General features: G+C 61.4%; 10 protein-coding genes and 3 non-coding genes across 13 annotated transcripts; 6 read left to right on the plus strand and 7 right to left on the minus strand.

Annotated features, from left to right (window-relative positions):
- Positions 1 to 5: 5 nt before the first annotated feature.
- EHS24_006870 (uncharacterized protein) lies at positions 6 to 4014 on the minus strand (the record flags this gene model as incomplete). Its single annotated transcript, XM_028622266.1, has 4 exons — positions 6 to 1169; positions 1214 to 3360; positions 3535 to 3818; positions 3863 to 4014. 4 exons carry the CDS (start codon positions 4012 to 4014, stop codon positions 6 to 8), a joined length of 3747 nt encoding a protein of 1248 aa, XP_028477158.1.
- Positions 4015 to 4518: 504 nt separating this feature from the next.
- Positions 4519 to 6105, plus strand: EHS24_006871 (uncharacterized protein; the record flags this gene model as incomplete). Its single annotated transcript, XM_028622267.1, has 6 exons — positions 4519 to 4717; positions 4755 to 4891; positions 4928 to 5485; positions 5523 to 5628; positions 5673 to 5883; positions 5925 to 6105. The coding sequence occupies 6 exons, from the start codon at positions 4519 to 4521 to the stop codon at positions 6103 to 6105; spliced, it is 1392 nt and encodes a 463-aa protein (XP_028477159.1).
- Positions 6106 to 6334: 229 nt separating this feature from the next.
- EHS24_006872 (uncharacterized protein) lies at positions 6335 to 7194 on the minus strand (the record flags this gene model as incomplete). The annotated part of the gene is made up of 3 exons (XM_028622268.1): positions 6335 to 6474; positions 6552 to 7128; positions 7189 to 7194. The coding sequence occupies 3 exons, from the start codon at positions 7192 to 7194 to the stop codon at positions 6335 to 6337; spliced, it is 723 nt and encodes a 240-aa protein (XP_028477160.1).
- A 574-nt stretch (positions 7195 to 7768) lies between these two features.
- On the plus strand, positions 7769 to 10412 carry EHS24_006873 (uncharacterized protein; the record flags this gene model as incomplete). The annotated part of the gene is made up of 5 exons (XM_028622269.1): positions 7769 to 7825; positions 7899 to 7909; positions 8175 to 8359; positions 8416 to 10193; positions 10242 to 10412. The coding sequence occupies 5 exons, from the start codon at positions 7769 to 7771 to the stop codon at positions 10410 to 10412; spliced, it is 2202 nt and encodes a 733-aa protein (XP_028477161.1).
- Positions 10413 to 11262: 850 nt separating this feature from the next.
- EHS24_006874 (uncharacterized protein) lies at positions 11263 to 12804 on the plus strand (the record flags this gene model as incomplete). Its single annotated transcript, XM_028622270.1, has 2 exons — positions 11263 to 11382; positions 11425 to 12804. 2 exons carry the CDS (start codon positions 11263 to 11265, stop codon positions 12802 to 12804), a joined length of 1500 nt encoding a protein of 499 aa, XP_028477162.1.
- A 90-nt stretch (positions 12805 to 12894) lies between these two features.
- EHS24_006875 (uncharacterized protein) lies at positions 12895 to 14584 on the minus strand (the record flags this gene model as incomplete). Its single annotated transcript, XM_028622271.1, has 6 exons — positions 12895 to 13515; positions 13555 to 13644; positions 13683 to 13816; positions 13857 to 14175; positions 14215 to 14336; positions 14374 to 14584. 6 exons carry the CDS (start codon positions 14582 to 14584, stop codon positions 12895 to 12897), a joined length of 1497 nt encoding a protein of 498 aa, XP_028477163.1.
- A 343-nt stretch (positions 14585 to 14927) lies between these two features.
- Positions 14928 to 16967, plus strand: RAD52 (DNA repair protein rad52; the record flags this gene model as incomplete). The annotated part of the gene is made up of 9 exons (XM_028622272.1): positions 14928 to 15316; positions 15384 to 15403; positions 15452 to 15525; positions 15564 to 15704; positions 15744 to 15866; positions 15918 to 16213; positions 16255 to 16471; positions 16511 to 16794; positions 16853 to 16967. The coding sequence occupies 9 exons, from the start codon at positions 14928 to 14930 to the stop codon at positions 16965 to 16967; spliced, it is 1659 nt and encodes a 552-aa protein (XP_028477164.1).
- Positions 16968 to 17186: 219 nt separating this feature from the next.
- On the minus strand, positions 17187 to 18307 carry SDH4 (membrane anchor subunit of succinate dehydrogenase, Sdh4; the record flags this gene model as incomplete). The annotated part of the gene is made up of 4 exons (XM_028622273.1): positions 17187 to 17411; positions 17492 to 17640; positions 17934 to 18020; positions 18244 to 18307. 4 exons carry the CDS (start codon positions 18305 to 18307, stop codon positions 17187 to 17189), a joined length of 525 nt encoding a protein of 174 aa, XP_028477165.1.
- A 532-nt stretch (positions 18308 to 18839) lies between these two features.
- Positions 18840 to 18929, plus strand: EHS24_006878. Its single transcript has one exon. It is a non-coding gene; the product is annotated as a tRNA-Asp (tRNA).
- A 259-nt stretch (positions 18930 to 19188) lies between these two features.
- Positions 19189 to 19272, minus strand: EHS24_006879. Its single transcript has one exon. It is a non-coding gene; the product is annotated as a tRNA-Lys (tRNA).
- A 433-nt stretch (positions 19273 to 19705) lies between these two features.
- Positions 19706 to 19784, minus strand: EHS24_006880. Its single transcript has one exon. It is a non-coding gene; the product is annotated as a tRNA-Asp (tRNA).
- Positions 19785 to 21229: 1445 nt separating this feature from the next.
- On the minus strand, positions 21230 to 24145 carry EHS24_006881 (uncharacterized protein; the record flags this gene model as incomplete). The annotated part of the gene is made up of 4 exons (XM_028622274.1): positions 21230 to 23648; positions 23693 to 23790; positions 23837 to 23949; positions 24007 to 24145. 4 exons carry the CDS (start codon positions 24143 to 24145, stop codon positions 21230 to 21232), a joined length of 2769 nt encoding a protein of 922 aa, XP_028477166.1.
- Positions 24146 to 24363: 218 nt separating this feature from the next.
- EHS24_006882 (uncharacterized protein) lies at positions 24364 to 25333 on the plus strand (the record flags this gene model as incomplete). Its single annotated transcript, XM_028622275.1, has 4 exons — positions 24364 to 24443; positions 24508 to 24539; positions 24605 to 24874; positions 24927 to 25333. The coding sequence occupies 4 exons, from the start codon at positions 24364 to 24366 to the stop codon at positions 25331 to 25333; spliced, it is 789 nt and encodes a 262-aa protein (XP_028477167.1).
- Positions 25334 to 25438: the final 105 nt, after the last annotated feature.

Below are 25438 nucleotides of genomic sequence, written 5' to 3' on the forward strand. Positions count from 1 at the left end.
GCGTCTCAATTCTCCATGGCCACGACGTCGACTGGCCCGTGGTCCATGCCCATGTCGTGGCGGTCCTGGTCCTGGTCCAGGTCCATGGCATCGAGGTCCTCGTGCTTGATCCCAGCAGCGGACCCTGCGCCCCGGCCACGGCCGCCGCGCCCTCCCCTGCCTCGTCCCCGCCCGCGTCCCCGGCCCCGCCCACGGCCCACAGGCGCGGCCTTGGCCGTCCCGCGCGTAGACGGCGCAGCGGCAGCACTGGCGCCGCGGCCGCGTCCTCGGCCACGGGTAGGAGTGGTAGTGACAGTCGAGGCGGAGACGGACGCGGGCGCGGGCGCGGAGGCGGAGGCGGTGGTAGCAGCTCCACGACCTCGCCCACGACCACGACCGCGACCGCGTCCCCTGCCGCGTCCCCGGCCTCGACCCGATGTCGGCGGCGCGCTGACCTCTGCCTCGGCGTCGTCGTCATCGAGCTCCATCTTGACGTCGTCGAGGCTGGGCTCGGGCTCGTCAGAGTACGTGACCTTGATGCCTCTGTACCCTCCTGGGTGGAGGATACGCGCCGTGTCGGACGGGTCGGGCAGTTCGAGCTCGAGTACGAGGTCGAGAACAGGCTCAGTAGCAGGCTTGCTGGGCTCGGACACGGGGGCCTTCTCGTCGTTGCCTGCGCCGTCCGCCTCTAGCTCGTTGCCGCGATGACGAAAATGGCTAAAATAGGCGTGGAGCGGCTGGGTCGGGTCGAGTGGCTTTGGGCCAATGTAGAATTTCGCCAGGGGACAGCTGGTATCCAAGTGCCGGCTCGAAGGTATGGGAGGAGGAGGCATGTGGTGAGTGGATGTCGTGGGCGACGTCGAGCCAGATGCACGCCGCTGGGACTCGGCCTCGGGCTCCGGCGCGTCCTCGAGATCGTTCTTGGCCTCGCAGCTGCCGTTCACAGGAACAGTTATACCGTTAGAAGAGCGAAAACTCCCGCCGGCAACGGAACGAGCGATGCAGATGAACCCGAAGCCGTCCATGCGGAAATCCACGTCGACGGCCTCCGAGCTTTTGACAACGACCACGTCGCCGTGTTGCGCGGTGAGTTCGCCCACACGCTTCGACGAGGCGGGCTTGAACTTGACCACGCAGTCCGAGCCGAGGACGAGGAAGGCCGTGGGGGTGCCCCCGGGAACGGGAACGGTCTGGCGTCAGTTAGCATTCTACAGTTCTACCTAACTTGACTTACTGCCATGTCCACCTTCCACAAAGCACCCGGCATCGCCGCCGTGAGGAGGCTGTTGAAGGGCTCGTGATCGGGGTATACCCTGCCGACACGTTCCGAGATGAGGTCCATTGCGTCACCGCATGGTCTCGGCGCATCGCTCCACGCTACAGCCTCGCCAGTGGGGAAATGGGCTGTGAAGGGAGCATTGTCGGGCCCGCACAGCAACGTGTAGAACGGGCTGAGCGCCAGGTTGGCAGCACGACTGCTGCTTGCACTGAGATATTCGCGGCGCAAGGGCACCTCGTCGCGGCCTTGCCTCTGGAATCCCATAAACACGGTGTGAGCGTGAGCGGCCATGGGCTCAGAGCTGAGGGCATGCGACACCTCGATGGTGGCCCGAGACGGCAGTGTAACGGTGTGGGCGAGGACCTTGACGCAGTCTGGGAACTGGGTCACGTCACGACTGGCGTCCACGGTCCAGGAAGCGAATCCGTCATCTGGCCTGGCTCCAGTACAGGGCAACCTTGCGGCTGGAGCCAGCGCTTCAGAGGTGTACACTTTGCGTTTTGGCTTGTCGATGAGCGCACACGCCTCGCAGAGGTATCCAAACCAGTCCCGGCGCTCGTTTGCGCTACGACACCGCTTGCACACCCACGCGCGCCAAAAGTCGCGCTGGGCATCGTGGCGCTGGACGTCGGAGAACTTTGTTGATGGGCCCGGAGGTGCAAGACTCAGGCGAAGGGATTCAGGCAATATGCGCGTGTCTGGCCGACACGGTGCTGGTGCTCCAATGGTTTCTTGCACAAGCTCGCGGTTCGAGGCGTCACCAAAGTATGCGGTACACTTTTCGTTGAGGCAGACATGACGCGAGGCGTAGACTTGGTCTGAAAAGGTGTTGCAGGCGGGACACAGGGTCGCTTGACGATAGTCCTGGCCGTCCCCGAGGCCTGCCGGAGGTGGCTGTTGTGTCTGGGCACCTCGCAGAGTCGTCGTGTGGGCAATGCCTGGTCCACGGACAGGCCAGGCAGGGACGTCACCCTCAACCTGCCCCGCGGGTGTCGGCTCACGCTCGGTGGTGCTGCTCTTGGGCGTCCACCACGGCTGCTTCTGGATGCCCGTGCACCACTCAAAGGTAAACTTCCACACCACCATCCCGCCCAGCCCAACCGGCTCGGTCCACGCCTCGGTGATCCAGAACCAGCCCAGCACAACAAGTGCGCGTGGCACCTTGAATGGGACGCCCGGGTAGTCGTGACCGACAGCGAGGGCGACTGGTGTCCGTGCGCGGTTGGCCATGAGCAGTGCTTCCACCGGCGCGGTCTCGGCCGGCACGCTGGCAGTGGTGCCGTTGGAGGTCGATGCCGTCGCTGCCGTCGCGATACGAGCGATGCCCTCTGGCTCGTCGGTACTCTTCATCGCCATGTTGAGCTCGTCGGCAATAGTCGCTGGAGGTCGTGTTGGTGATGGTGGTGGACCACTCGCAGCGGCGTCGGGCGCCTTCCGCCTTGCCTCTCCAATAGGGGCTACGATCGTGCCAGCCATACGTCCCTCTCCCCAGTATGCTGGTGAGATGGTGTGTCCCTCGAGGATCACACCCCGCGCCAGGCCGCTCGCGCCAATGTCTACACTGGCACCAGTCGTCGAGATGGGGTTTCGCAAGTATTCCGCGGCGGCAAAGAGGGCTCTCCTGCGGTCGGTCCAGGCTGGGCAGAATCCGCGCATGTCACCGAGCGCCTCGCGGGCGTCATTAGCCACGACTGCATCCCGGTAGCTCGTGTCCTTGTCGACCACGTCCTCGGGCCGTAATGGTCCGCTGTGCGCTGGTGGGAGGTGGTGAGCGACACGAGACACTCGTGAACGGGGTTTACGAAGGCCGGTGCCGTCGAAATTGAGCAAGTTGGGGTCCAATTCGTCCGAGGCTGAGAGGCGTCGCTTCTTCCTCACACGCTTGCCGCGGCCGCCCTCGGTCGTGTCGGCGTCATGCTCATGGTCGTGGTCGTGCTCGTGTTCATGACCGTGCTCGCGCTCGTCGGCACTCTCGTTGTCGTCCGAGTCCGCTCCAGGAACAGCACGGCCCTTGCCCTTGTCCGGGCTGCGCAGGGGTGCTGGCTGGGGGGCTCGTGGTGGTGGAGCTGGCGGTTCGTTCATTTTGATCACTAGCAGGTCGCCTGGGACACATGTCCGTTCTAGCCTTGCGCATCGGCTACATGATGGTGTATCGCGGTCGCACAATGCCTTGCCAACGAGGCATTCTTGGCAAGAGTTTGGGACAAAGAACCTTACTTCGTCTGGTGTACCGTCAGTAGCTAGCTGGAGTGATCCGAAAAGGGATTTCTGCGTACCGGTTGATGGGACAGTCTTCATCCACACGCTGGAGCGGACGATACGCTCGTCCAAGTCTCCAGGGATGAACTCTGGCCGTTGCAAGGGTCCCAGGACGGCATCGACACGGTCGGCGGGCAGAGACGCGGCCGGGTTGGGCACCACGTTGGGTGGGTAGATTGCTCGTGAGCCGTTTAAGGGGGCTGTAGCTGGCACTGGAGCCGACGTTGATGCTGATGCTGCCGCCGACGAAGATGATGCAACCGGCATCGCAGGCTCAACCTCGATGGGCGATGTACTTGGTCTGGGACTGGTTAGCTGAGGGGGGCAAGTCCATGCTGTCCGCACCCTTCGTCCTGGTTGGCGGCCCCATTCATCGGCTTTGGGCCGGGTAGTTTGCCCTCGACTCCTTCATCTTGTGGCCCTTGTGGTTGGGGTTGTGGGCGAGACGTAGATGCCGAGCCATTGAGCATGGTGCCCTCGGCGTACATCGACTCCATCCTAGTTACTGAGTCCGAAAGGTTACACCAGTCGGACAAGCAGCGGTTGGAAGCCAGAGGTCGCCAGTGCGTCGGCTGACGTTGGGCGCCGCTTGGCTTTCGCTTTTCGATGTGGTGGGTTCAAAGGGAGGATGGTATAGCTCGATGGCGAGCTCGAAGTGGAGACACAGGGATGTGTAGGATAGAATGGACAAAGAGACCCAATTCTCGTCTCTACGCCTGTGCCGTGTAGGACACTGTTGATGCTGTCAGAGGGTTGTTGTTGGGAACAGAACACGAAAGGGGGGAAAGACGCTCAACATGCTTTGGCGGAGAGGTGCCATTTGGTCGAACGGGGCCATTTTCCAGGTTGGCTCATGGCGGAGCTGCTGGCTGGGCGCAGGCGGGGGGTTGTGTGATGCAATAGTCTGTCCATCCTCCACCATCCTCCACCAACATCCTCATACGCGTCCTTTTGGCGTCCAACTCTTGGTCGCCGCTCTCCCAACAGGTCGGCCAGCAGCAATGCTTGCCTCGTTTCGCAGCCTCCTCTCCGGCTCCACCAGCCGCGTAGAGTACGCAAACTACGCTCCTATCGCTTCAGAGGAGGGCGCGCCACCGCAGCCGGCACCCAGGCGCGAGGCTGACCTCCGGACGCGCGAAGGTCGCGATGTCTACATTTGCTTCTGGGCGCTTGGAGCTGGTATCCTTCTCCCTTGGAATGGTAAGCTCGTGGAGGTCCAACGCAGCTGACAAGTCAGCGCTTATCTGCACGTTCCCCCTCCTCTCGTCGTTCTTCACTGGCCCGTTGGCCACCAACCTTCCTTCCTATGTTGGCACTGTCTTCTGCTTTGCCAACCTCTTCTTCCTCGGTCTTGCCCAGCGCACTGTTGGCAAGGTAAGCTTTTGTGTACCTTCTGAAGCTCATGCGCAGTCCATGCCCACCGCCCGCCTGCGCTGGTCGTTACTCCTCCTCCTCGCCACCGCCATTGCTATGACATTCCCGCTCCTCCCCCTCGTCTTCCCTTCCCTCAGCGACTCGGGGTCCTCCCTGCTCCTCCCGGTGCTCATGGGCGCTACTCTCCTCCTCTCGCTGTCGAGCTCGTACCTCCAGTCGGCAGTGTTTGCTCTCGCTGCGCTATGGGGCAGCACGGAGATGCTGGCCGTCATGTCCGGTCAGGGCGGCATTGCCGTGGTTGTCTCAGGGGTGCAATTGGCCCTTGCAATCGTCGACGCTGGTCGCAGTAGCGGTGGGTCGGCGGAGAAGCACTCCACCTTGGCTGCTGAGGGGCTCTGGGCAATGGGTGCTGCTGGTGCAGTGGTGTGTCTCGCCGCCCTCAAGCATTTGACAGAGCACCCAGACTACGTGGCTGTGCTCGCGCCACTCGTCCAGCGCGAGGAGATTAGTGGCAAACGTCACGTCTCGAGGAGGGTGTTTATGAAGAACATTCGTCTTGAAGCCGCCGTCGCTTTCGTGTTCATCGTGACACTGGTGAGCTGACATAGCCACGCCAAGCTCACACCACCAGGCCATCTTCCCACCCATCACGACGACTATCACGTCCGTGCGCGACCCGGCACCATGGCTTCTCCAACCGGCCGTGTTTATTGGCGCCCACTTCCTCGTCTTCAACAGTGGGTGGCACCAAGGATGTAAAGTGTACCGCTAACCCATTCAGTTGGTGACTATGTCGGTAGGACATGGGCTCCATCGATCCCTGGCGCGATGAAGCTCCGTGTCTCGACCATCATGCTCCTCTCCCTCGCGCGCGTGGTCTTCTTCCCTCTCTTCCTCGCATGCAACACCCCGACACACGCCGAGCTGCACAAGGCGCTTATTGGCGACTGGCTCTATTTCATTATTCTCCTGCTCTTTGGTCTTACCAATGGGTGAGCTTCCTCATATGCGCATCGAGCTGACCACCTTCCAGTGCCGTGTCGTGTATCATCATGATCACCGCTTCCTCGCCGCAGCTCAACCCGGCCATCTCTGAAGACGAGAAGGACATTGCTGGCACGCTTGCGGCCTTCTCCCTCGTCTCGGGTCTGGCTCTCGGCAGCCTGGCGTCGTTCGCCGTCAACTACTTTATCAACGGCAGCATATTTGGCTAAAGCGCCAGCATGAACGTTTCATACGATGTGCAGAAGATAGTTTCGTAGTCGTAGTGTATAAGTTTCCCCCTACTCCATTCGCCCCTGCCACCTTCATTACTACCCCGTAACCCAACCCAACCCCCATTGAGCCGCCGTCATGATTCAATATGATGTGATAATGCCTACAAGTGTAAAAAATGGTCCTCCTCCTTCGCCGCACATTGAGAGGGTGTGGTGACTCTCATGTCTAGTCCATGGTGTTGTCCTCCTCGTCGTCGATCGCGCCCTCGCGACCGGCTCCCCACTCTGCTTCGTACACGTATTCTTCCTCCTCGTAGCCCTCCTCGTCCTGGCCGTACTCTGCCGTGTCGTCCAGAATCGTCTGAGCTAGAAGATGTGTTAGTCCGGGTCCAGGTCCAGTGCAAGCCATGCCTCGGCTCGGCTCGCTTCACCGCAGTACTCACCAATATCGGTTGGCCTGACAGTGTTGACAAATGGGAGGAGGTGTGTTGGGACACTGGGCAGGAGAGTCGGGGCGATAACGTTGGCGACCATATCGCTGATTGTCTCTTCGTACGGGTGGGCGAGGCGTGTCTCGGGCTCCTCGATGACCATGTGCAGTGCGACATCGCTGCCGGGCGCCAAGTTGCACACCTGTAGCAGCTCGGCCTTTGTGAGCTTGTAATCTTGCAGGTCGTCTGCAAGCTTCTGGATGCCGTCCTCGGTCTGGCGGGCGGTGACGTTGTAGTCGGCACAGAGGTACTTGAGGACCTCTTCTTGGACCCAGACCAGCTCGTCGGATACACCGCGGCGCGACGCTACGTCCTCGGCCTCGAGAACGTCAATCTCGGCGTCCTCGACCTCGACCACTTCCTGGTCACGGTCGAATTTGCCCAATGGATACTGGGCACGCGCGTTCAGAATTGCACGCTTGGTGTGGTTGCCGACCAGGCTCTGCAGACGGTCATTGTCCGTCTTGAGCTCGAGAAAGTGCTGGAGGACCTCGTAGTTGGACAAGTGCTGAGGTGCGTTGTTGGAGATCTGACGAGCGTGAGCCGGGGCGGTTACATGTATTGTAGCGTTGTCTGAGTCTGTGCGTACCTTCATTGTTTTAGGAGTGGCTGCCCAGCAGCAGCAGCAGCAGCAGCAGCAAGAGGACGATCGATGGGTGGTTGGTGTGGGGTGGCAACAACAAGGTGAACACCCACAGCCAGCCCGCTCAACATTTAGCGCATACCTCCACCACTCCGCCGGATTCGAGTGTGCCACGCTCCATATCTCCCGATATCTCCGGCCGATCCCAGAGTGGGACACCCGCCAGAGCCCAAATATGCTCCCGCCCCCGTGTGTGTCTGCCCCCGCCCCCTCCACCTGTTGCGCGGGCTCGACGCGTCTACGCGTGACCAGCCGTGGGCCCCTTTCAGCCAGCCCGTACATTGAACCAACCCCTTTGGTGCGCGCGCCGTCTGTCCATCCTCTCGCCGTCATCGTTCTCCCCGCCATCCACATCCCATTCATCCACCTCATCATCCCCCCCACAACACACACAACAGACACCCCACAGGCAAACACACCCACCTGCATCGGGCACCTCTTCTTGCAATCCCCCCTCTTCCGTCGCAGCCCCTCTCTCTGAGGCGACACACGCGCGCCGAATTACCCCCAAACCCTCACTTCCGAAATGGGCAAGACGAAAGCGGCCGCCTCGGGCGACGGCGGCCCAAACACCATTTACAAGGTATGTAACCAGCTCTACGCTGCAGCGTACAGCTCTATCGCATGGATGCATCACTTGCTGACACGTACCGCAGGCAACGTACAGGTATGTTTGGCAGGATCGACGGCGCGCAGGAAACACTGGCGTCCCAATGTTTGTTGTGCCTACTGACACTCCGGCTTCCCCCTCACACCCCCGTCTTTCCCCTCCCGCGACGCCCATTCTCCATCCTCCATCCAACCTCCTGACTACACTCCTTCCGCGATACACTGATCTAGTGGCGTGTAAGTTTGCTCCGTATCCTTGGGTCCCCGTGCCCCACGGCCAGATTGCGCACGCGCATGACTTTCATTGACACTTCTTCCCACAGGCCCGTGTACGAGTTTATCTGTCGCAATGTGGCGGTGATGCGCCGGCGGTCAGACGCCTACCTGAACGCCACGCAGATATTGAAGGTGGCGGGCTTTGACAAGCCCCAGCGTACTAGAGTCCTCGAGCGCGAGGTGCAGAAGGGAGAGCACGAGAAAGTGCAAGGTGGTTACGGAAAGTACCAGGGTACGTGTTGGCGGATCGAAAACAAAAAACATTGGTGGTTGTTGACTGACCCATAGGCACATGGGTCCCCATTGAGCGTGGACTGGCACTTGCCAAGCAGTACAACGTCGAAGACCTCTTGCGCCCTATTATCGACTTTGTCCCCAGCTCCGTCTCGCCCCCTCCAGCTCCCAAACATGCCGTTGCACCCCCAACCAAGCGCAACAAGGAGCCCAAGGTCAAGGACACGCTCGGTATGCCGTTCAAGGCCGTTGGCGCGAGGTTAGGAGCGGGCGACCGTGCGATGCGCCCCAGTACGCCAGACTCGGTGCTGGGATCGATAGACGACACCGAGTCGATTGGCGGCGCTATGAGCGAGTCGGCCACCCCTTCTCCTCTTATCGCCTCTTCGCGCCTCCCGACCGCCGAGATTCCGTCGTCGGACGGTATGGACATTGACGGCCCCTTCTCCAGCAATGGTATGGGCGAGTCGTCGAGGAAGCGTCCGGCTTCGTCGATGATGGATGACGAAGACGACTATGACCAGTTGAGGCGAGCACGCGGCAGCAGCGCAGTCCATACCCCGCAGGGCAGTCCACGGTATGGTGGCATCGAGGGTCCCTTGACTCAGGACGAGTACAATGACATTATCCTCAACTACTTTGTCTCCGAGTCGACCCAGATCCCGTCTGTCCTCACCAACCCGCCATACAACTGGGACCCCAACGGTATCATTGACGACGACCACCACACGGCCCTGCACTGGGCTGCCGCAATGGGACGTACCCGTGTCATCAAGTTGCTGCTGTCGGCTGGCGCTCGCATCTTTGACAAGAACAACCTCGAGCAGACGCCGCTCATGCGTAGTGTCATGTTTACCAACAACTATGACCTGCGCAAGTTTCCCGAGGTGTTTGAGCTGCTCCACCGCTCGACCCTCAACATTGACAAGCAAAATCGGACAGTCTTCCACCACATTGCCAACCTTGCCCTCATCAAGGGCAAGACGCACGCCGCCCGCTACTACATGGAGGTTATTCTTTCTCGTCTCTCCGACTACCCGCAAGAGCTTGCCGACGTTGTCAATTTCCAGGACGAGGACGGCGAGACAGCCCTGACGCTGTCTGCTCGTGCTCGCTCAAAGCGTATCGTCAAGGCTCTCTTAGACCACGGTGCCGACCCCAAGATTCGCAACCGCGACTTCAAGTCGGCCGAAGACTATATCCTCGAGGACGAGCGCTTCCGTTCGTCGCCCGATATCATGATGTCACGTACCCTCCCCAACACTGCCACCGTGGCTCGCAACCCCAACTCGCTTGGTGCCGGCGTCTTTGCCAACTACCACCCCGTCCTCTTCTCGTCCGAAGCGGCCCGTCTCGCTGGCGGGCAGCACCTGCAGGACATTACCCAACACATGCAGTCGCTCGCGCAAAGCTTTGACGCCGAACTTTCGGCCAAGGAGCGCGACATCCTCCAGGCCAAAGCGATGCTCACCAACATTCACGCCGAAGTCAACGAGACCGGCCGGACCCTACACACCCTCAGCGAGCAGACCAAGCCGCTCGAGTCCAAGCAAGCCGAGCTTGACGCCCTCATTGCCCAACTCCGAACCAAGCTTGGCGAGGCGCTCTCGCTCGGTGCCGAACGCTGGATCCAGTCTGACCAGGCACGTGAACGTCGTTGGCGTGATGGCGAGGACCCGACGCAAGCTGGCGAGGACTATAGCGACCTCGAGGGCCTCACCGCCGTCCCTGCTGATGCAGCCGCCGAGGAGGACCGTCTGCGGTGGGAGATTGAGGAGAAGAGGCGCAAGAGGATAGAGTTGGTCAACAGGATGGTCAAGGCGCAGACCGAGGTGAGCGGGAATCAGCTAAGGAGAGGCAAAGAAGCTGACAGTTTTCAGGCTGGAATCACTGCCAAGATGGCGCAGTACCGACGACTCGTCGCCTCCAGCACTGGCGGCGACAGCGACCCGGCCGAGATGGACACGCTCGTGGGCCAGCTCCTCGAGACGCTCGAGAACGAAGGCACCGGGCGCGCACCCCCGCCCCCGGCCGCAGCGCAGGCGCAGTGAGCAAAGTAGAGCCAGGCAAGAGGCAAAAGCGAAGCTGCGGGCTTGTACAATCTCGAGCGAGGAAAGGAGCAAGGGCAGTGTGGTCAGTTGGTAGTTGTGGTCTTGAACCCGTGGATTGTGTAGCCGGATACCTGTAGTGTTGGCATGGCATGTGTATTTAAGAATGCGGACAGGCGGTACATGGCGGTATGAGGGAGAGTCCGTACACCCTGCTGGGTTCCAGGACGCACGGCCTAGCGCGCAGTGCAACGTGTGGTGGAGGTGGACAAGATTACCTAATGGACACACACATACCGCTCCGCATGGATTGGGTCACGTGACGTCTCCCTCATTGCGTCCCTGTTTTCCACCAAAGTATGAAGCTGCGTTGCCGGACTGGTTAATTGGGTGGGTCCGCCTTAATACCTAGATTCCGCGCGCGTAAGTGGATGGATGGCTCGGGCCAGATGGAGAGCTCCTGGCCCGAGCCATTCTGACCAGGGCTGCACCCGACCGCAAGAGAGCTCCCTGAAGAATCCACCAGGATTACGACCGACCGACTGGCGAGAGGAGGAAGTGGTGGGGGGCGAGCGAGGAGGAGTGAGTGGGGGGAGGGCGCCTAATTCCGAGGGTTCGAATCTTGAGATCGAGGCCGGACCCATCTCTACTTATTGTGTTTTTAGACGGGGGCGGGGGCTGTGTGCGGAGGGAAGCCATTTGCCACCCAAAAGATTAAGTTGCGCTCGTCGACTCGTTGGTATCCTCCCACCTCGTCGCCATTTTATCCACCCACTCACGGTCGCTTCCGTTGGCCGTTGGAGAGACACGTCAAAGAATGGGAAGCGGAGGCGGTATCGACCCGCATCATCCCATGGCCGCGCTTGCGTCCCTCGAGGGCCTGCCTGACGATGCGCTCGCGCACGTCTTTGAGCTGCTTGTGGATGTGGATCTCGTGCGCTTACGCCAAGTGTCCAGGCGGATGAACGCGCGGGTGAGCTATCTGTTTTGCCAGGTGTAGCTGACAGTTGTCCAGGTCATGTCTCTCGGTATCCCGCTGCACCTCACGCACCACTCGGTCGCACACACGACGCTGAGCCCCGTGTCAAGCGCGTGGCCGTCCGACAAGCTGTTCGCGCACAACAGCAAGCTTGAACGCGCACTCACCCGGCACGACTTGTACGCCATCCAGATTGGCCCAACGTGGCGTGACCGCGCCATCCCAGCCATGCAGCTCACGCCCGACCGCCTGATCTTGGGTGTGGGCACGAGTCTGGTCGTCCACCCCCTCCTCCACCCTGGACGGCGGTTCGCGGGCAAGACGGTTGGCGGAGCCAAGGAATACCGGATCTCGACGGGCGGGTCCGAGGCAGACGTGGTGGGCGTGCATGAGCTGCCTGGAGGAAGCGTTGCCGTCGCGCAGTTTGACGGCACGCTGCAGCGTCTCGAGCTGTCCCCGGCCAAAGGCGACCACACGATGAAAAGCACGGCACACTACGTCCACCCGAAGGGCTCCAACATTCATGTCCTCGCTGGATGTGGCGACATGCTCCTCACCGCGTCGTCGGGCGGGTCGCGCGCGAGCTCCCCTTCCTCCATGACGCTGCCGGGCAACGCGCGTCCAGCGGGCACCGTCCGTCTCTGGCGCGCGTCGAGTCCATGGCTGCCGCCCACGCAACTCCAACTGCCAACACCGCGCGCCTGGTCCGCGCTTCTGACCGACTCGCGGGCGTTCTTGGGCCTCAACGGCGGCATCCACGTACACGCACTCGCGCCATCCGGGATGCAGCGCACGGCCGTCCTGCACGGCGTGCAGCCCCAGCATTCGGCAGCGTACGGCCTCGTCCAGCCGCCCTTCAAGAGCTCGGTCGGCAGCAGCGACCACACCCTCCTGAGCGCGTGGCACGACGGCGTCGCGCGCCTGCACGACCTGCGCACGGGCTCGGCACCCGTCCTGGAACTGTCCGACCCGTGGTCCGATGCTGGGCTGTACAGCTGCGCCTTTGTCGGCGCACACGGCGTCGCGGCCGGCGGCGCACAGCACGGCCAAGTGAGCGTGTGGGACGTGCGCAGCCCCCGGTCCTCGGGCTGGTCGCTCTTCTCCCCCGGCGGCCGGGGCAGTCCCGTGTACGCGCTTGCCGGCGAGGGCGGGCGCGTGTGGGGTGTCACTGAGAAACGGGCGTTTGTGCTCGCCTTTGACGGCAGTGGCGATGTCCCCGGCGGACTGGCGACACCGGCGGCGCGCGCTCCGCCGCCTGTCAAAGGCGCCAAGGACGTGCCGTCTGGCTGGAAGCGGCGCGGCGGCAGGATGAACTGGACGGTGCACTTTGGGGAACATGCGGCCAAGGAGGTGACGATGGGTTACAGGCATGGGGACCGGGGTATGGCGCTCTTTGAGAGCAGGGTGCCGGCCTAGGGTTTTCAATATAGACCAGTAGACATAAAAGCTCGTTTTTTGTAGCATAAGGATGCGTATACATCATGTCTCTCTCTCACATCTACTCCTCTACTCCTCCGTGGCCGCTGTGGCAACATCGCCGATCCAAGCGGGCACCTCAAAGTTGACAGTCTTAATCTCGAGTGTCTCGAGACACACAAGAGCGACGGTCCCGGTCGTCGCAAAGTTGGGCAAGAGCACGATCCGTGTCGGGTCATCTCCGCCCACGATGGCAGTCTCAAACTGGGGCTGGTTGCCAACAATGTACACGTCGGGACGGTGGGAGATGATAAACGGGTCGGTGTCGGGGAAGGGATAGATCCAGAGCGTATCGGGCGCTGTAGGCGCGACATGGCGCCATTCCAGCGTGCGGTTGGCCATGGCCAGTCGCGACTTGCCGGGCAGGTACTTGAACACGTCGTCGACCGTTTGTCCGCCCGTGGTGAGGAAACTGCGCTCGCCAATCTCCATCCACGTAGGGTTGGTCATGCATTCCAGCCCCTCCATCTTCTTGCCGCCAAACATGACCTTGGGCATCGCTTGTTGTGGGAGCAGGGCGCCTGCTGGGTCCGAGGGGCCGGGGACGAGGTTGATGGGCAAGGAGGAGGCGAGGAGGTCCGAGATCAGTGTGGACAATGTCTTGGTTGGGTGGTTGGGATACAGGGGTTGGTTGGAGGTTGCAAAGCGTTTCTGGGGGTCAGTTAGAGGCGGCGATACCGCAAAGCTCACTGGCTTCTTCTCGTCGGCTCCCTTCTGAGGTGCCACGAGCGAGTTGCCGGCGAGAATAAGGCGCGCTATCCTTGCACCTTCGAGATGGTCCTAAGATTTTAGCAAGGGTACAACAACACCAAACTCACCACCACGCCACCGTCCTCGCCCATCAGCCATTCCACGAGGAGCTGCGCCTTGAGGTCCAGGGGAGCCGACTCGCTTCCGACAGACAGGCCAGAGACCATGGCCACCCAAGTCTTGCTCTCAACGTCTGGCTTCGCTGGAATGTTAGTTGTGGCCGCAGAAGCACTGCAACTCACCCTCGTCGTCAACATCCATAGAATCATCCTCGGCCTTTGCCTTTGCCTTGCCGTTGCCCTCGGTCGACGGACCAGCCTTGGGGTGGTACACATCTGGCAAGCCGGCAAAGCAAAGATCCACGACCTCAAAGTCGCCATTACCCGTCTCCACACCCAAGACACCCATGATAACGCCAGTGACGAGGCCACCGCCTTCCCTGTCCCTCTCGCGGCGGATCACATCTCCGACAAGGCGCACACGGCCGCTCTCGTCCTCGAGGTGGACCGTGTCCTGCGTGGAGTAGAACTTGGCACGAGGGGTCGGGGCGGCGATCCAGTTCTGGTGGGTCAGCTAGGATCCCGACAAGCTTCTACCCACACTACGAGCCATGTCCTCGAGAACGTTTGGCTTGAGCGGCATGTCCATGTAGACCGTACCGACAAGGTAGCAGAGCTGCGTGCGCTGGATGTCAAGGATACGCGGGAGGAGCTTGGGCCGGCCTGATGGGTCAGCGGTTACATGAAGGCAATCACCCACCTCGAACATTCCTCCATCTTTCAGCAGCTTGGTTCTCCACGGTCTCTCTCAGCTGAACGAGTCGGACGAAATAAATGTTCGAGTACTGGTGTTTGTAGCTGCGCTGGGCCGGGTCGATCAAGAAGGGCGCCGAGAGCTCGGGAATCGACGAGTAGGCGACTTTTGGGCGGCGCAGGGGCTCGCCAACCTCAAATGTGATCTCGCTGGCCATCTTGATGCTTTGATTCAGCTGGCCACAAGCTGTTGCGAGAAAGAGTCAAACAATGTCAAGACGACAGGACCAGGTGTCATGAAGGGCGCGTCCGTCGCGAAACGCGTCCCAAGTGACGGTGGTGGAGCGGAAGCAAATTATCCCACCCGCCGCGCCTGTCTTTGCCCCCAGGTGATGTCAGCTCGATTCAACCAAAACAAACCACCACGCACCCAGTCGATACATCACATCTCCCATTCTTGACCATCCCCAACTCCATTTTCCAGCACTATCGATACCCAGTCACGAGTCAATCGCAACGTTCACTCACCCCCGGCTCCCTCACCCCCGGCCCCACGAACGCATGACACTCTCTGGCCACCTCCTCGCCCAATCCCTGCAACAGATGGACACCTCGTTTGGGTCCACCGGCCTCCAGCCGCTCCAGACACCAACCCACACCAACGGATACCGCAACAACAATAACAACGGCAACAGCAGCTATCGCGCGTCTCCAGCTCCATACAACTCGGGTATGGGCATGGGCACGATGGCAGGCAACGACGGCAGCCAGTGGGGAGCGCACCACGGCTCGCCGATGCCGTGGAACAGCCAGTTTGGCGGTGGCGGACCGGGTCGCTTCACGCAGTGGTCCGAGGAGAGGGTGGCCACTATGCAGGCCCGCCTGCAGCGTAAACTCGGACCAGAGTATGTCAGTACTCGACCAGGTCCCGGTGGTGGCCCCAAGCTCAGGTGAGTGGCGAGAGGGAAGGCGGCGAGGGAAGGAGAACGAAGGCAACACGCGTGTACTGACGGGCAGCTACATTGAAGGATGGAAAGGTGAGCTAGTGGTACGGGTTTTGCTCGTCACAAGCTAACGTCTTCCAGCTGTAAACCTCGCCAACGACGTGTTTGGCTTTAACGGATGGTCCTCGTCAATCGTCTCACTGAAGACAGACTTTGTAGGTACTTCTGCAGTTTCCCGCTTACCTACCTCCAGATGGACGTCAACGGCGAGGGACGCTGCAACGTCGGCATCACCTGCGTTGTGCGCATCACTCTGCAAGACGGCTGCTATCACGAGGACATTGGATACGGACACTGCGAGAACATGAAGGGCAAGGCGAATGCGCTGGAAAAGGTGGGTGGGAAACCCTTCAGGCATGCACTAACCCAGCAGGCTCAGAAGGAAGCAGTGACAGACGCCGTCAAGCGTGCCATGAAGCACTTTGGCAATGTCCTGGGTAACTGCCTGTACGACCGTGACTACACCAAGGAAGTGGGCAAGATGCGTGTCCCAATGGTACGTTGTCTTCTCTCCCTCGCCTTCCTTCCGTTCTCTAACCAAGCCCAGGTCAAGCTCAATGCCAACGACCTCGAGCGCAGGGCCGAGTTTGCTCCCCAGCCGGCCGCTGGCCCCTCTCGTGCAGCGGCGTCGGCTGTTCCTCAGCACGTCTCTGGAAACTCCAAACCCCCTCCTCCCGCTGTCCGCACTCCTACCCGCCCACCATCCCCAGAACCGCCGCTGCGTTCCATCAATGACGAGTTTTCATTCATGGAAGGCGACAGCGAGTTTGCGTTCATGGAAGAGGAGTCGTTCTTTGACGACATGCAGGCGGTGGCGATGGACGAGAATATCGATCCTGCACCGTGAGTTGTTTCCAGTTCGTCCCACTCTGACAGCTCTGCAGACCTGCACCACGCTCAATGGCGACCGCTGCTGCCCCAGCAAGCGGTGCGCCAGCGTACCAGCACCGTCACCGCCCAGACAAGCCACTCCAACCTGCCCAGCAAGCGGCCCCAGCAAAGGTCCCGACCCCACCCAAGTCATTAAACGAGTCGGCCAAGGGCGGCGATGCCGAGGGCGGTGCGAGGAAGCAGGTGGGAGGATTCGCGAAGCCAAATGGGGTGAGCTAACGAGGGTTCGTCGGAAAGCTGACGTTGCAGGGATCAACCTCGGCCACTTCGTCTGCCTCGTCTGCTTCGTCGCGCCGACTGGCCGCAATCATGGCTGCCTCTGGTAACGGGGCGCCCGCGCCCGCACCCCGCGGTGCCGAGTCGCCTCCTAACCCAGCCATCCCCGGAGGTGGTGTCAACGCTGTGGCCGCTCGCGCCGTCACCAACCTCAAGGTCCACGGCGCCAACCTCGAGATCAACAGCAGCGACCAGCTCGACACCACGCCCGGCAAGTACTCTGCATTCACCAGCGCGCGTGGTGTCAAGAGGGAAGGGTGAGTCGCAGCAGACAGATCCCCGTTTTGTGTCCCCAGCGACTAACCCACGGCCCAGAAGTCAGTCCCCCAGCAAAGGCGGTCCCCTCCACGCCAATGGCGCGCCGCGCGTTGCATTGAGCGAGGAGACCAACACGACGGACTGGCAAGCCAAGCGTTCCCGCATCATGTAACCAACCACGCCTCGCAGACTCCTTTTTAGTTCCATTTTCATAGTCAGTGTCCTGTCAGCGAAACCCCGGGTTTCCCCTCCATTCTTCCTCCTCCCATGTCCTCATGTACACCATTTCGAAAGAGCGTCTCCCTGCCCACTGCCACAAAGACCGTTGCGATATGTTTTTTTTAGCTGCATGTCCTACTGGTACACCTTTTAAACTCGGGGAGGGAGTGTTTTAAGCCTTCCAGACCTTCTCACAGAGCTCGGTGAGGCCAATGTCGTTGGTGTTGAACTCGTAGATGCCGACGAGGGCGCCGGCGGTGCCGACGCGGAGGAGCCAGCGGCACGCGGTGCCGAGCGCGCCAAACTTGCGCTCGTCAACGTAGTCGTCGATGCACGCCGAGAAGCCAATGTGCGAGTGGATGAGGATGGTCACGCCGAGGACGCCGTCCATGATGGGCTGGGGTAGGTGTCAGCAAGCCTAGGCTTTGATATGCAGTGCGCGCGCTGCACAGTGCGTCACTGCGTCACTGTACTCACGTGGGCAGTGGGCGAGGCAACGGCGGCGGCGACGGTGGCGGGGATGATGGCGGCCGAGACGAGGCGCTCAAAGGCCCAGTGGTACGAGCCGTGGGCCTTGTTGGGGGTCGGCACAGCGACGGCGTCGTTGACAGTGCCCTTGAGGATGGCTGTGGGTGGGTGTCAGCAGGCAGGTAGGTTGCGCGGGGCGGTTTGACGTTTGTGCACGCTCGCATCCAGCCGGCTCCGGGACTTCCGGCCAGTTGTGACCTGGCGAACAACCATGTCCGCTCAAAACGAGCCACCGACAGCGGCGTGTGAGCTACGAGAGGCGCGCTCGTAGCGAGCACGACGCCAGCGCCAGCCGTCATGTATCCCAGTGCGCGCGGCTAGGAAGTGCCCACACGGCCGGATTTTCGAGTCTCCCGACTGGACTGCGCGAGCGTGTGTGCGGTTCACTTACCGTTCTCCGCGGTGTACTTGAAGCCCGCAGTCTCGTCGGCGGCGATGGCGCGGACCTGCTTGGAGGCCTGGACGGCAGCCACACGCGCTGTGCAAGGCGTCAGCAAACAGTCCTCCTAGGCATGTTGCCCAGCGGGGCAGAGGGTGGTGGTGGTGGTGTGGTCCGCGGTGTGCGGTGTGTTGGCGGGGCGGAGAGGCAAGGTCGAAATGTCGGCGCTCCTATTGGATTCCGGGTAGAGCAGCCAACACTTGCTTTGCCTCGCGCAGCGGGGGGGACGGGGGACGGGGAGGGGCGCGGGGGGAGCACGAACAGGTGTGGATGGTGCGCATGCCGAGGCCGGCGCGGAAGGCAGGTGCGGTGCGGAGGAAGGACATGGTGGGTGAGGAGTGGTGAGGAGTGGTGAGGGAGGATGCGCAACAGCGACGAAGGGATCCCAGGTGACATCGGTTGGCTCTGAATCGTGAGCGAGCGAGAGCCGGGGGCGTGTGGTGCCTGCGTGCTGGCTGGGGAGAGACTGCTGGGCTGGCTGGGCGGGCTGGCTGGCTGGCTGCGTGCATACCGGGGGATCACGGGGTTGGGAGCGTCGGAGTAATACGGCTATACAAACGGTCCTCCCGCCCCCCGATGGCCACCCCCACACACAGCCAATCGACTGGGCCGCATTGCGCACACACAAGTGGGTGAATAAAGGGGGGGATATTTAAAGAGTGTGGCACCACCGTCCCATTGTCAGTGTCTCCACCCGGTCCCTCGACATCTTCCTTCCTGCCTCCCGGCACGCAGCGAATGCACAGGCAGACCACATTCCAGTACATGTGCAGGTGCAGGTGGTCGGGGGCACACAGACTAAGACTTTGTAATTGCGCTGGGCGCGTCACGGCCGGACGACAAACAACCTAATATGCCTTCTTGATCGTATAACGGTTAGTATGCTCGCTTGTCACTGCAATTCTGCACTGATCGCGGGAGATCGGAGTTCGATTCTCCGTCAGGAAGCTTCTCTTTTGGCATCTGAGCACGGTGGACGGCTGGAGAGGAAGACGAGGGAAGGCGGTGGGTACACCTTGGGGGAGACATGTTCTATTTTTTTTGGTTCCGAGTGTAATTTGCCCTTAGGAAAAAATACTTCCGTCTGTGGCGCCGATGCCAGTTCTGAAAACTTCCAGCTGCTCGACATCTGCAGACCGTCTTCCGACCGTCCGCGGCGCTCTGCAAGAAGCTCTGGGAGTGTACAGGTCCAAAAAGCAGATGCTGTAGCCTAGTATGGGGCTCGAACCCATGACATTTTGATGTCTTAAGTAATAAGAGTCAAACTATCTACCGACTGATATAACCAGGCTTTGATGTTGATCAACGACTGTTGAGGTCTTGTGTCGACGACTCGGATTTCCTGAAACGCCTCTGTGGTCTCTTACATCGCCGCCCGAGATCTGTCAGTGCATAGGGGAGCCTATCGCATTGCCGTGGGCACAGTTCATGACTTGCTTCCAATGTCAACGCCGGCCATGTCGCCTGCCATCAACGAGATCGCCAAGCCGCCACCCCCATCGTCGTCGTCCACACGCCGCACAAATCGGCAGAACGTTCCGTTCAGATCAGGAACGCGCCGGAAATTAAGCGCAGGACCCGAGCAGATCTCGGGTTTCACGGCACCATTCGCATGCCACATCAACCACTCCACCCGCCACCATGCCATCCAACATCATTTCCATGTCATCCATCCATCCGTCTGCATCATAAGCAAAAGGATAAGTCCTGGAGGACTCTACGAGCTTCCTGACGGAGAATCGAACTCCGATCTCCCGCGATCTCAATGACAAGCGAGCATACTAACCGTTATACGATCAAGAACTGGATGTTGATGTCCTCGCCGGTGCCGCCGCGAACTCCCGGCGTCGTTGACGAGATTCTAGGAGCCTATGGGCTCGTCTGATGCGTAGAGGGGTATCTCTGGCATGTTTAGACAATGTATATGTAAAAAAGAGAGCCATTGCTGAGGAAATACGGACAGGAGGATGCCCCATTCTTCATCGGCCATTTCCTTCCCTCCGATCTCCTCCTGGCCTGTTCTACATCTCCCATGAGTGATGTTGCGGTGTTTCTGCGGGTACATGACACTTGGAGGACAGTAAATGTCGTGGAGAAGCAGATATCTGCTGCTGAATTGGTTGAATAAGTGGCCTAGTTGCCCAAATGGATACGCGGAGGGCCGGGCCACAGCCCACGTTGACCGGACAAGATGCAGCTGCAAAGGTTGTTGTCCGCACGTCTCCAATTTTGGTCGTTGTCGCTACTCCGTCACCTGTACCTCTGCTCTGGAGAGCAATTCCTCTGACCTATGTATCACAGATTTCTTTTCACAACCTATATGCGTCACGGTCCTGCTGCCATGCGCATGGGACGTACGATGGCAACCCGCCGGGCGTGGCGACGTAGTGCGAAGTACGGGTATCCCGTCGAATTTGACATACCTGTGGAGACGTGATAGCGCTTCTGTGGCGCCCTGATGACGTTGTTGAAATGGGAACAGAGGTAGTTCATAGTCGACGATGTCACACTCACACTTGCCTGTGATGTGGTAAACTTGGTTGACCGAAGGCACTATTCACCACCACGTTTATGGACAGCAAATTATTCCAAGCAATATTCACTCCCCTTACAAAGCATAACAGGCCATACCGCGGAGGACCTCCATTAAAAGCGGCGCATGAGCCCATTGTGATTGCTTGTGATCCTATAACCAGTATCCGGGGACATGTGCATTCAACTGTGGCGAAACGGGCGGGAAATTCAGTACAATTGTGCCACAAGAAAAAAAAAAAAACAATTTCGTGGCCTAACATTTAGTGTGTTTCACACAAGTGTTCTTGCTGCAGTCTTTGCGCAGTTCACCTCGGAGAGAGAGTTCGTCTGGAGGTGGACGGCTCACGGTGCTCACGGATCCGCGAGGTACTCGAGCGTCTGGTACTATGCCAGTGGTAACAGCTGTCTAAGTACTGGGGACCACAACTGTGATGTTGACATTTCAACCGTCGCTCGTGTATCAGATGGCACCTGTTTGCAGTGATTTATTGGCGACGACACAGCCACAACCATTTGGGGGCAAGGTTCTAGCACGCCAGTGACGACGCCGTGCACGTTTTGCACGAACAAGGGGAAAAAACACGAGCCGACTGCATTGCAGCTTTTATATGATCTCTACCTGGAGCCTACACCCAAGCCTCCCTTAGAGCCCTCCGCCATACCCCCTTCTCCCTTCCCTCCCACACTCCACACTCCACCGCGCACAACCCTCTCTACTCGCGGCCCAGCGCGTCGGCCCAGACACGGCGCACCATGGTCTCGGCCCTGGCCTCGGGACCCTCGCCCTCGGTGACGGGCTTTGAGAAGACCGAGTGCTCGATGCTGTCTGCGAGGGGCTCGAGGTGTGCGGCGTAGCGGCGCACAAACTCGCGCCACCAGCCCCAGCGCGCGCGCATCGGCCAGCCAGCCACCTCGTCGCTGTCCAGGAGCTGGAGGACGGCCTTGAGGCCGCCCACGGCCTCCTCGCCCTCCTCGTGGCTGCCGTACGCCCAGGGCAGGAGCTCGGCGGCGAACCGGCGGACGAGGGCGATGAACACCTTTTCGAGACGGTTGGTCTGCAGGTCCAGCGACGCCTGGGCGTCGCGCGACTCGCGGGACCGATCGTTACCGCTGTCCTCGTCGTCGACCTCGGCGTCGTCCATGCCCACGCCCTCGCCGCGCTCGAGGCGCTCGGCGGCGCGACGGGCGCGCGCAACTTCGTCGGCCTTGTCGACGGCACGCAGGCGGCGGCGGACGGCGACGACACGGCCAACGACCTTGTCGATGGTCATGCGCAGCATCTCCCACTTATCGCCGTCGGTCCAGCCATCGGGCGCGTCGTCGCCGGCCGACGCAGAGTCTTCCGAAAAGATAAAGTCGACAACGTCAAGGGGCTCGAGAATACCGTACTGGAGGTACTTGTCGACGGTGGTGACGCGCATCTGGGACGAACGGCGCCAGAACGACTGCACGGCGTCGAGGATGACACGGCGCGAGGCAAAGTCGGGCGAGAGGTGGCGGAGCACGTCGAGGTAACGCTCGGTGGCGTTGAGGAAGTGGGAGAACGAACGCGAACCGAGGTGCTGGATGGTCTCGGTGGCCATCATGAGGACGGGAACGGACATGGGCTCGCCGGGAGCCGAGCGGGCACCGGGGAGGTTGTCAAGGTAGTCCTTGACCTGGTCCGACGAGACCTTTTGCTTGAGCATGCGGTGGAGCTCGTTGGCCTCGGCGTGCAGGCTGTGGGTGGCGTCCTCGTAAACCCAGACCGGGTCGGGAGCGTCGTCCGAGACGACGTTGGCACCCTTCTCGAGCATGGGGTCCGGGAGGGTCTGGAGGATACGGTCGTGGTACGCGAGACGGATCTCGAGGTCGACGACACGGCGCATGAACGCGCGACGCGGGTGCGCGGCGGGCAGCTCAAGGTCGGGAATCCACTCCTTCCACATCCACTGGAAGCCAAAGTTGCTCAGGTGGGCCGAGAACCAGTCGGCGCAGCGGCGGGCAATCTCGACGTCCAGGCCATCTTGGCCGAGGTGCGTAAAGACCTTGCGGACGGCGCGGCCGACGGGAGGCGCGACAGTGTTGGGGCTCAGCTTGCACAGTTCGGTGACGACGGAACCGTAGTAGATGGGCTTCTGGGGAGTGTTGGGGAGAGTGAACAAGGTGCTGAGAATGGTGCCAACAATGAGCGACTCGACAGAGTACGTCGACTCGGAACCCTCCGACTTGAAGGTGCCGGGCGCGACGTAGCGCGAGAGCGAGAGGAGGATGCGGGCTGCGTCCTTGCGGTTGACCTCGTAGATGCACACCATGTCGAGGACGAGGCTACGCAGAGTCCAGCCGTCAACCGTGTCGGGCACGGGGACAATGTCCTCGGCAAAGAGCCTGAGACCACCGATACGGCCCTCGCACTCCTGGGGGTTCTCCTCGTCGGGGTCGTACATCTCAGGGGGCATGTACACCGAAGAGAGCGAGTACGGGTCCGGGAGGACGGCACCCTCGGGGAACTTGGAGGGGGCCTCCTCGGCGGGACGCGGGAGGACCTCGGGGGGAACATAGTCCGAGGTGCGGAGCGCGTACAGAGCAGTGAGGAGCTCGGAGAGGGTGTCAGCGTAGGGCACAGGCTCCTCGCCCGCCTTGAGGATGGGCGCCAAGGGGTTGGACAGCGCGCGGTCGCCTTTGCGGCCAAGCACAAACATCTCAATGCTGCCGATGAGGGCCTCGACGTCCTCGGGGAAGGCGGGGGCGAGCGAGCCTGCGGAACGGATGAGACCCTCGCCGACGGCGCGCACAGCGCGCTCCGAACGGTCGCCGCCGCCACCGACCTCGTTGAGGACGGAGAGCAGGCCCTTGTACACCTCCAGAATGGACTGGGGGTGGATGAGCCCAGCAGGCACGAGGAGGGAGAGGAACTGGAGGAGCAGGCGGGCCGAGAGCCACTCGCGCGCCTCGACGGCGTTGCGGAACGACCGGCCCAGGTCCTCGAGGATCTCGCGGCCGCACTCGGTGTCGTCAATCTCGGCCTTGCGCTTCTCGCCGGTCTGAGCGTCCGTCTCGTCCTCGGCCTCAGCGGCGCCCTCGGGCTGGCTGTAGGCGAGGTGCAGGAGGAGGGAGACGTAGTGGTGGTGCTTGTGAGGCTCCTCGGTAACACTTTTGGCTGTCAGTTGACGATGCTTGCCAGTGTTCCTACTCACCCAAAACGGAACCCATCAAGCACGCCAGCAGATCCCTCACGCCAGCTACGGCGGAGGACCTTGGCAAGACGGGGCGGGTCCTCGACAGCATCAAAGTCCTGGGCTGGTTAGTACTGGGTCAACGTACATCAACGCCTGACCCACCTCGTCGTCGGCAAACTTGGTCACCATCTTGCGGAGGCGCACAGCAGTGGTCTCGGGGGCAGTCCGACCACCGCCGCCAGCCCCTCCTCCGCGTCCACCGCGTCCGCGGTCATCTGCAAACACCGTCAGCTCCATCGCGAATCTTCATCGCAGTCGAGAGAGCAACTCACTGCGACGCCCGCCCCGGCCGCCATACCCGCCGCCGCCGCCGCCGCCGCCGTACCCGCCACCTCCTCCGGCGTACCCGCCACCACCGCTACCGCCTCCGAACCCGCCGTATCCGCCGCCGTAGCCGTTCTGGAAGCTCATAATTGTTGTTGACCGGTTGTGGTTGAGCGTTGGTCGACAAGTGATGGCCGGTTGGCTGGGCGAGTTGACATTCCCCCTCCCTCGCGCCAGCCAGTAGGTCACGGCGGGGGTATTTTTTGGCTGGCGCGCCCGGTGGAGGGTTTGGGAGGATTTGTTGTGATGTCACGGAAGAACAGATGGTGGTGTCGCCGTTCTGCCATCTACACTCTCCACGACCGATGGGACCCAAGGCCACACCCAGCTGTGGACTGTGCTCCCAGCCATCCAAGTACCGCTGCTCGGCGTGCCCTGTGCGATAGTACGTCCCCGGCCGGCGCTGCGTCCAGTTCTCGTCGTCTGCTGACATGCCTTCCCTCCCTCAGCTGCTCTGTCGCGTGCTACAAGAAACACAAGGGTGGGTCGTCCATGCCTCGCAGCTACGCACTCATGAAGTCATGGAGCTCAGCTGACACTATACAGAGACGTGTGTGGCAACTACAGCAGCAGCCACGGCCTCCGCGCCCTCCCTCGAGCCCGCGTCGGCCCCAGCAACAAGCGAGCAGGCAGCAGCACCACCGTTCGACGCCCCCAAGGCGGACCCACTGGCTCCCGCCGTCGACGCACCACCACCGCCGCTCCGCGCCCTCGCCGGCCTGCGCTGGCCGCCCGAGCCCGACGCCTCGGTGTTCCAGGACCCGCTGAAGCGCGACGACCCAAAACCGCTCCGCCACGCCGAGCTGGAACGCATCGGTATGTCCATCATCCCCCCCTCGCTCCACTTCACTGACGCTGTCGTTTCTAGCCACATCGGCCCCGCTGCGCGAACTCCTCACACACCCGGCACTCACCAAAGTCCTCGCGGCACTAGACGCGCTCCCGACCCCGAACGCGCGGCACGCGTCCCTCGCGCGCCTGCTCGGCGTGGATGGGACGAGTCTCGCCAAGCCCGCCGCGGCCGCGCTGCTGCATCGGTCCGGGTCGCCGCCGCCGCTGCAAGATCTGCTCGGCGGCGGCGGGGCGCAGAGCACCGCTGCGGACGACTGGGGCAGCGACGGGTGGTGGCTTGGCCGGGACGACGCGCGCGTCTGGATCGGGCCCGAGGAACGCCGGCTCATGCGGCTGTGGGCGGGCGTCGTGGTCCAGGCCGTCGACGATGATGGCGACGGCGCGTGGGGTGCCGCCGACGGTGACCTGGAGTGGGAAGTGTAGCATTAGTTGTATAGACAGGGAGCGTGTGTTGTTCATCATGCAGGTTTCCATCGATATCTATCCGTGTACAGTCGTCAAGGGGGTCGTGCTAGCTAACCACATCGA

The sequence above is a fragment of the Apiotrichum porosum genome (assembly GCF_003942205.1).
Source record: "Apiotrichum porosum strain DSM 27194 chromosome Unknown scaffold_4, whole genome shotgun sequence".
NCBI classification, from domain to species: Eukaryota; Fungi; Basidiomycota; class Tremellomycetes; order Trichosporonales; family Trichosporonaceae; genus Apiotrichum; species Apiotrichum porosum.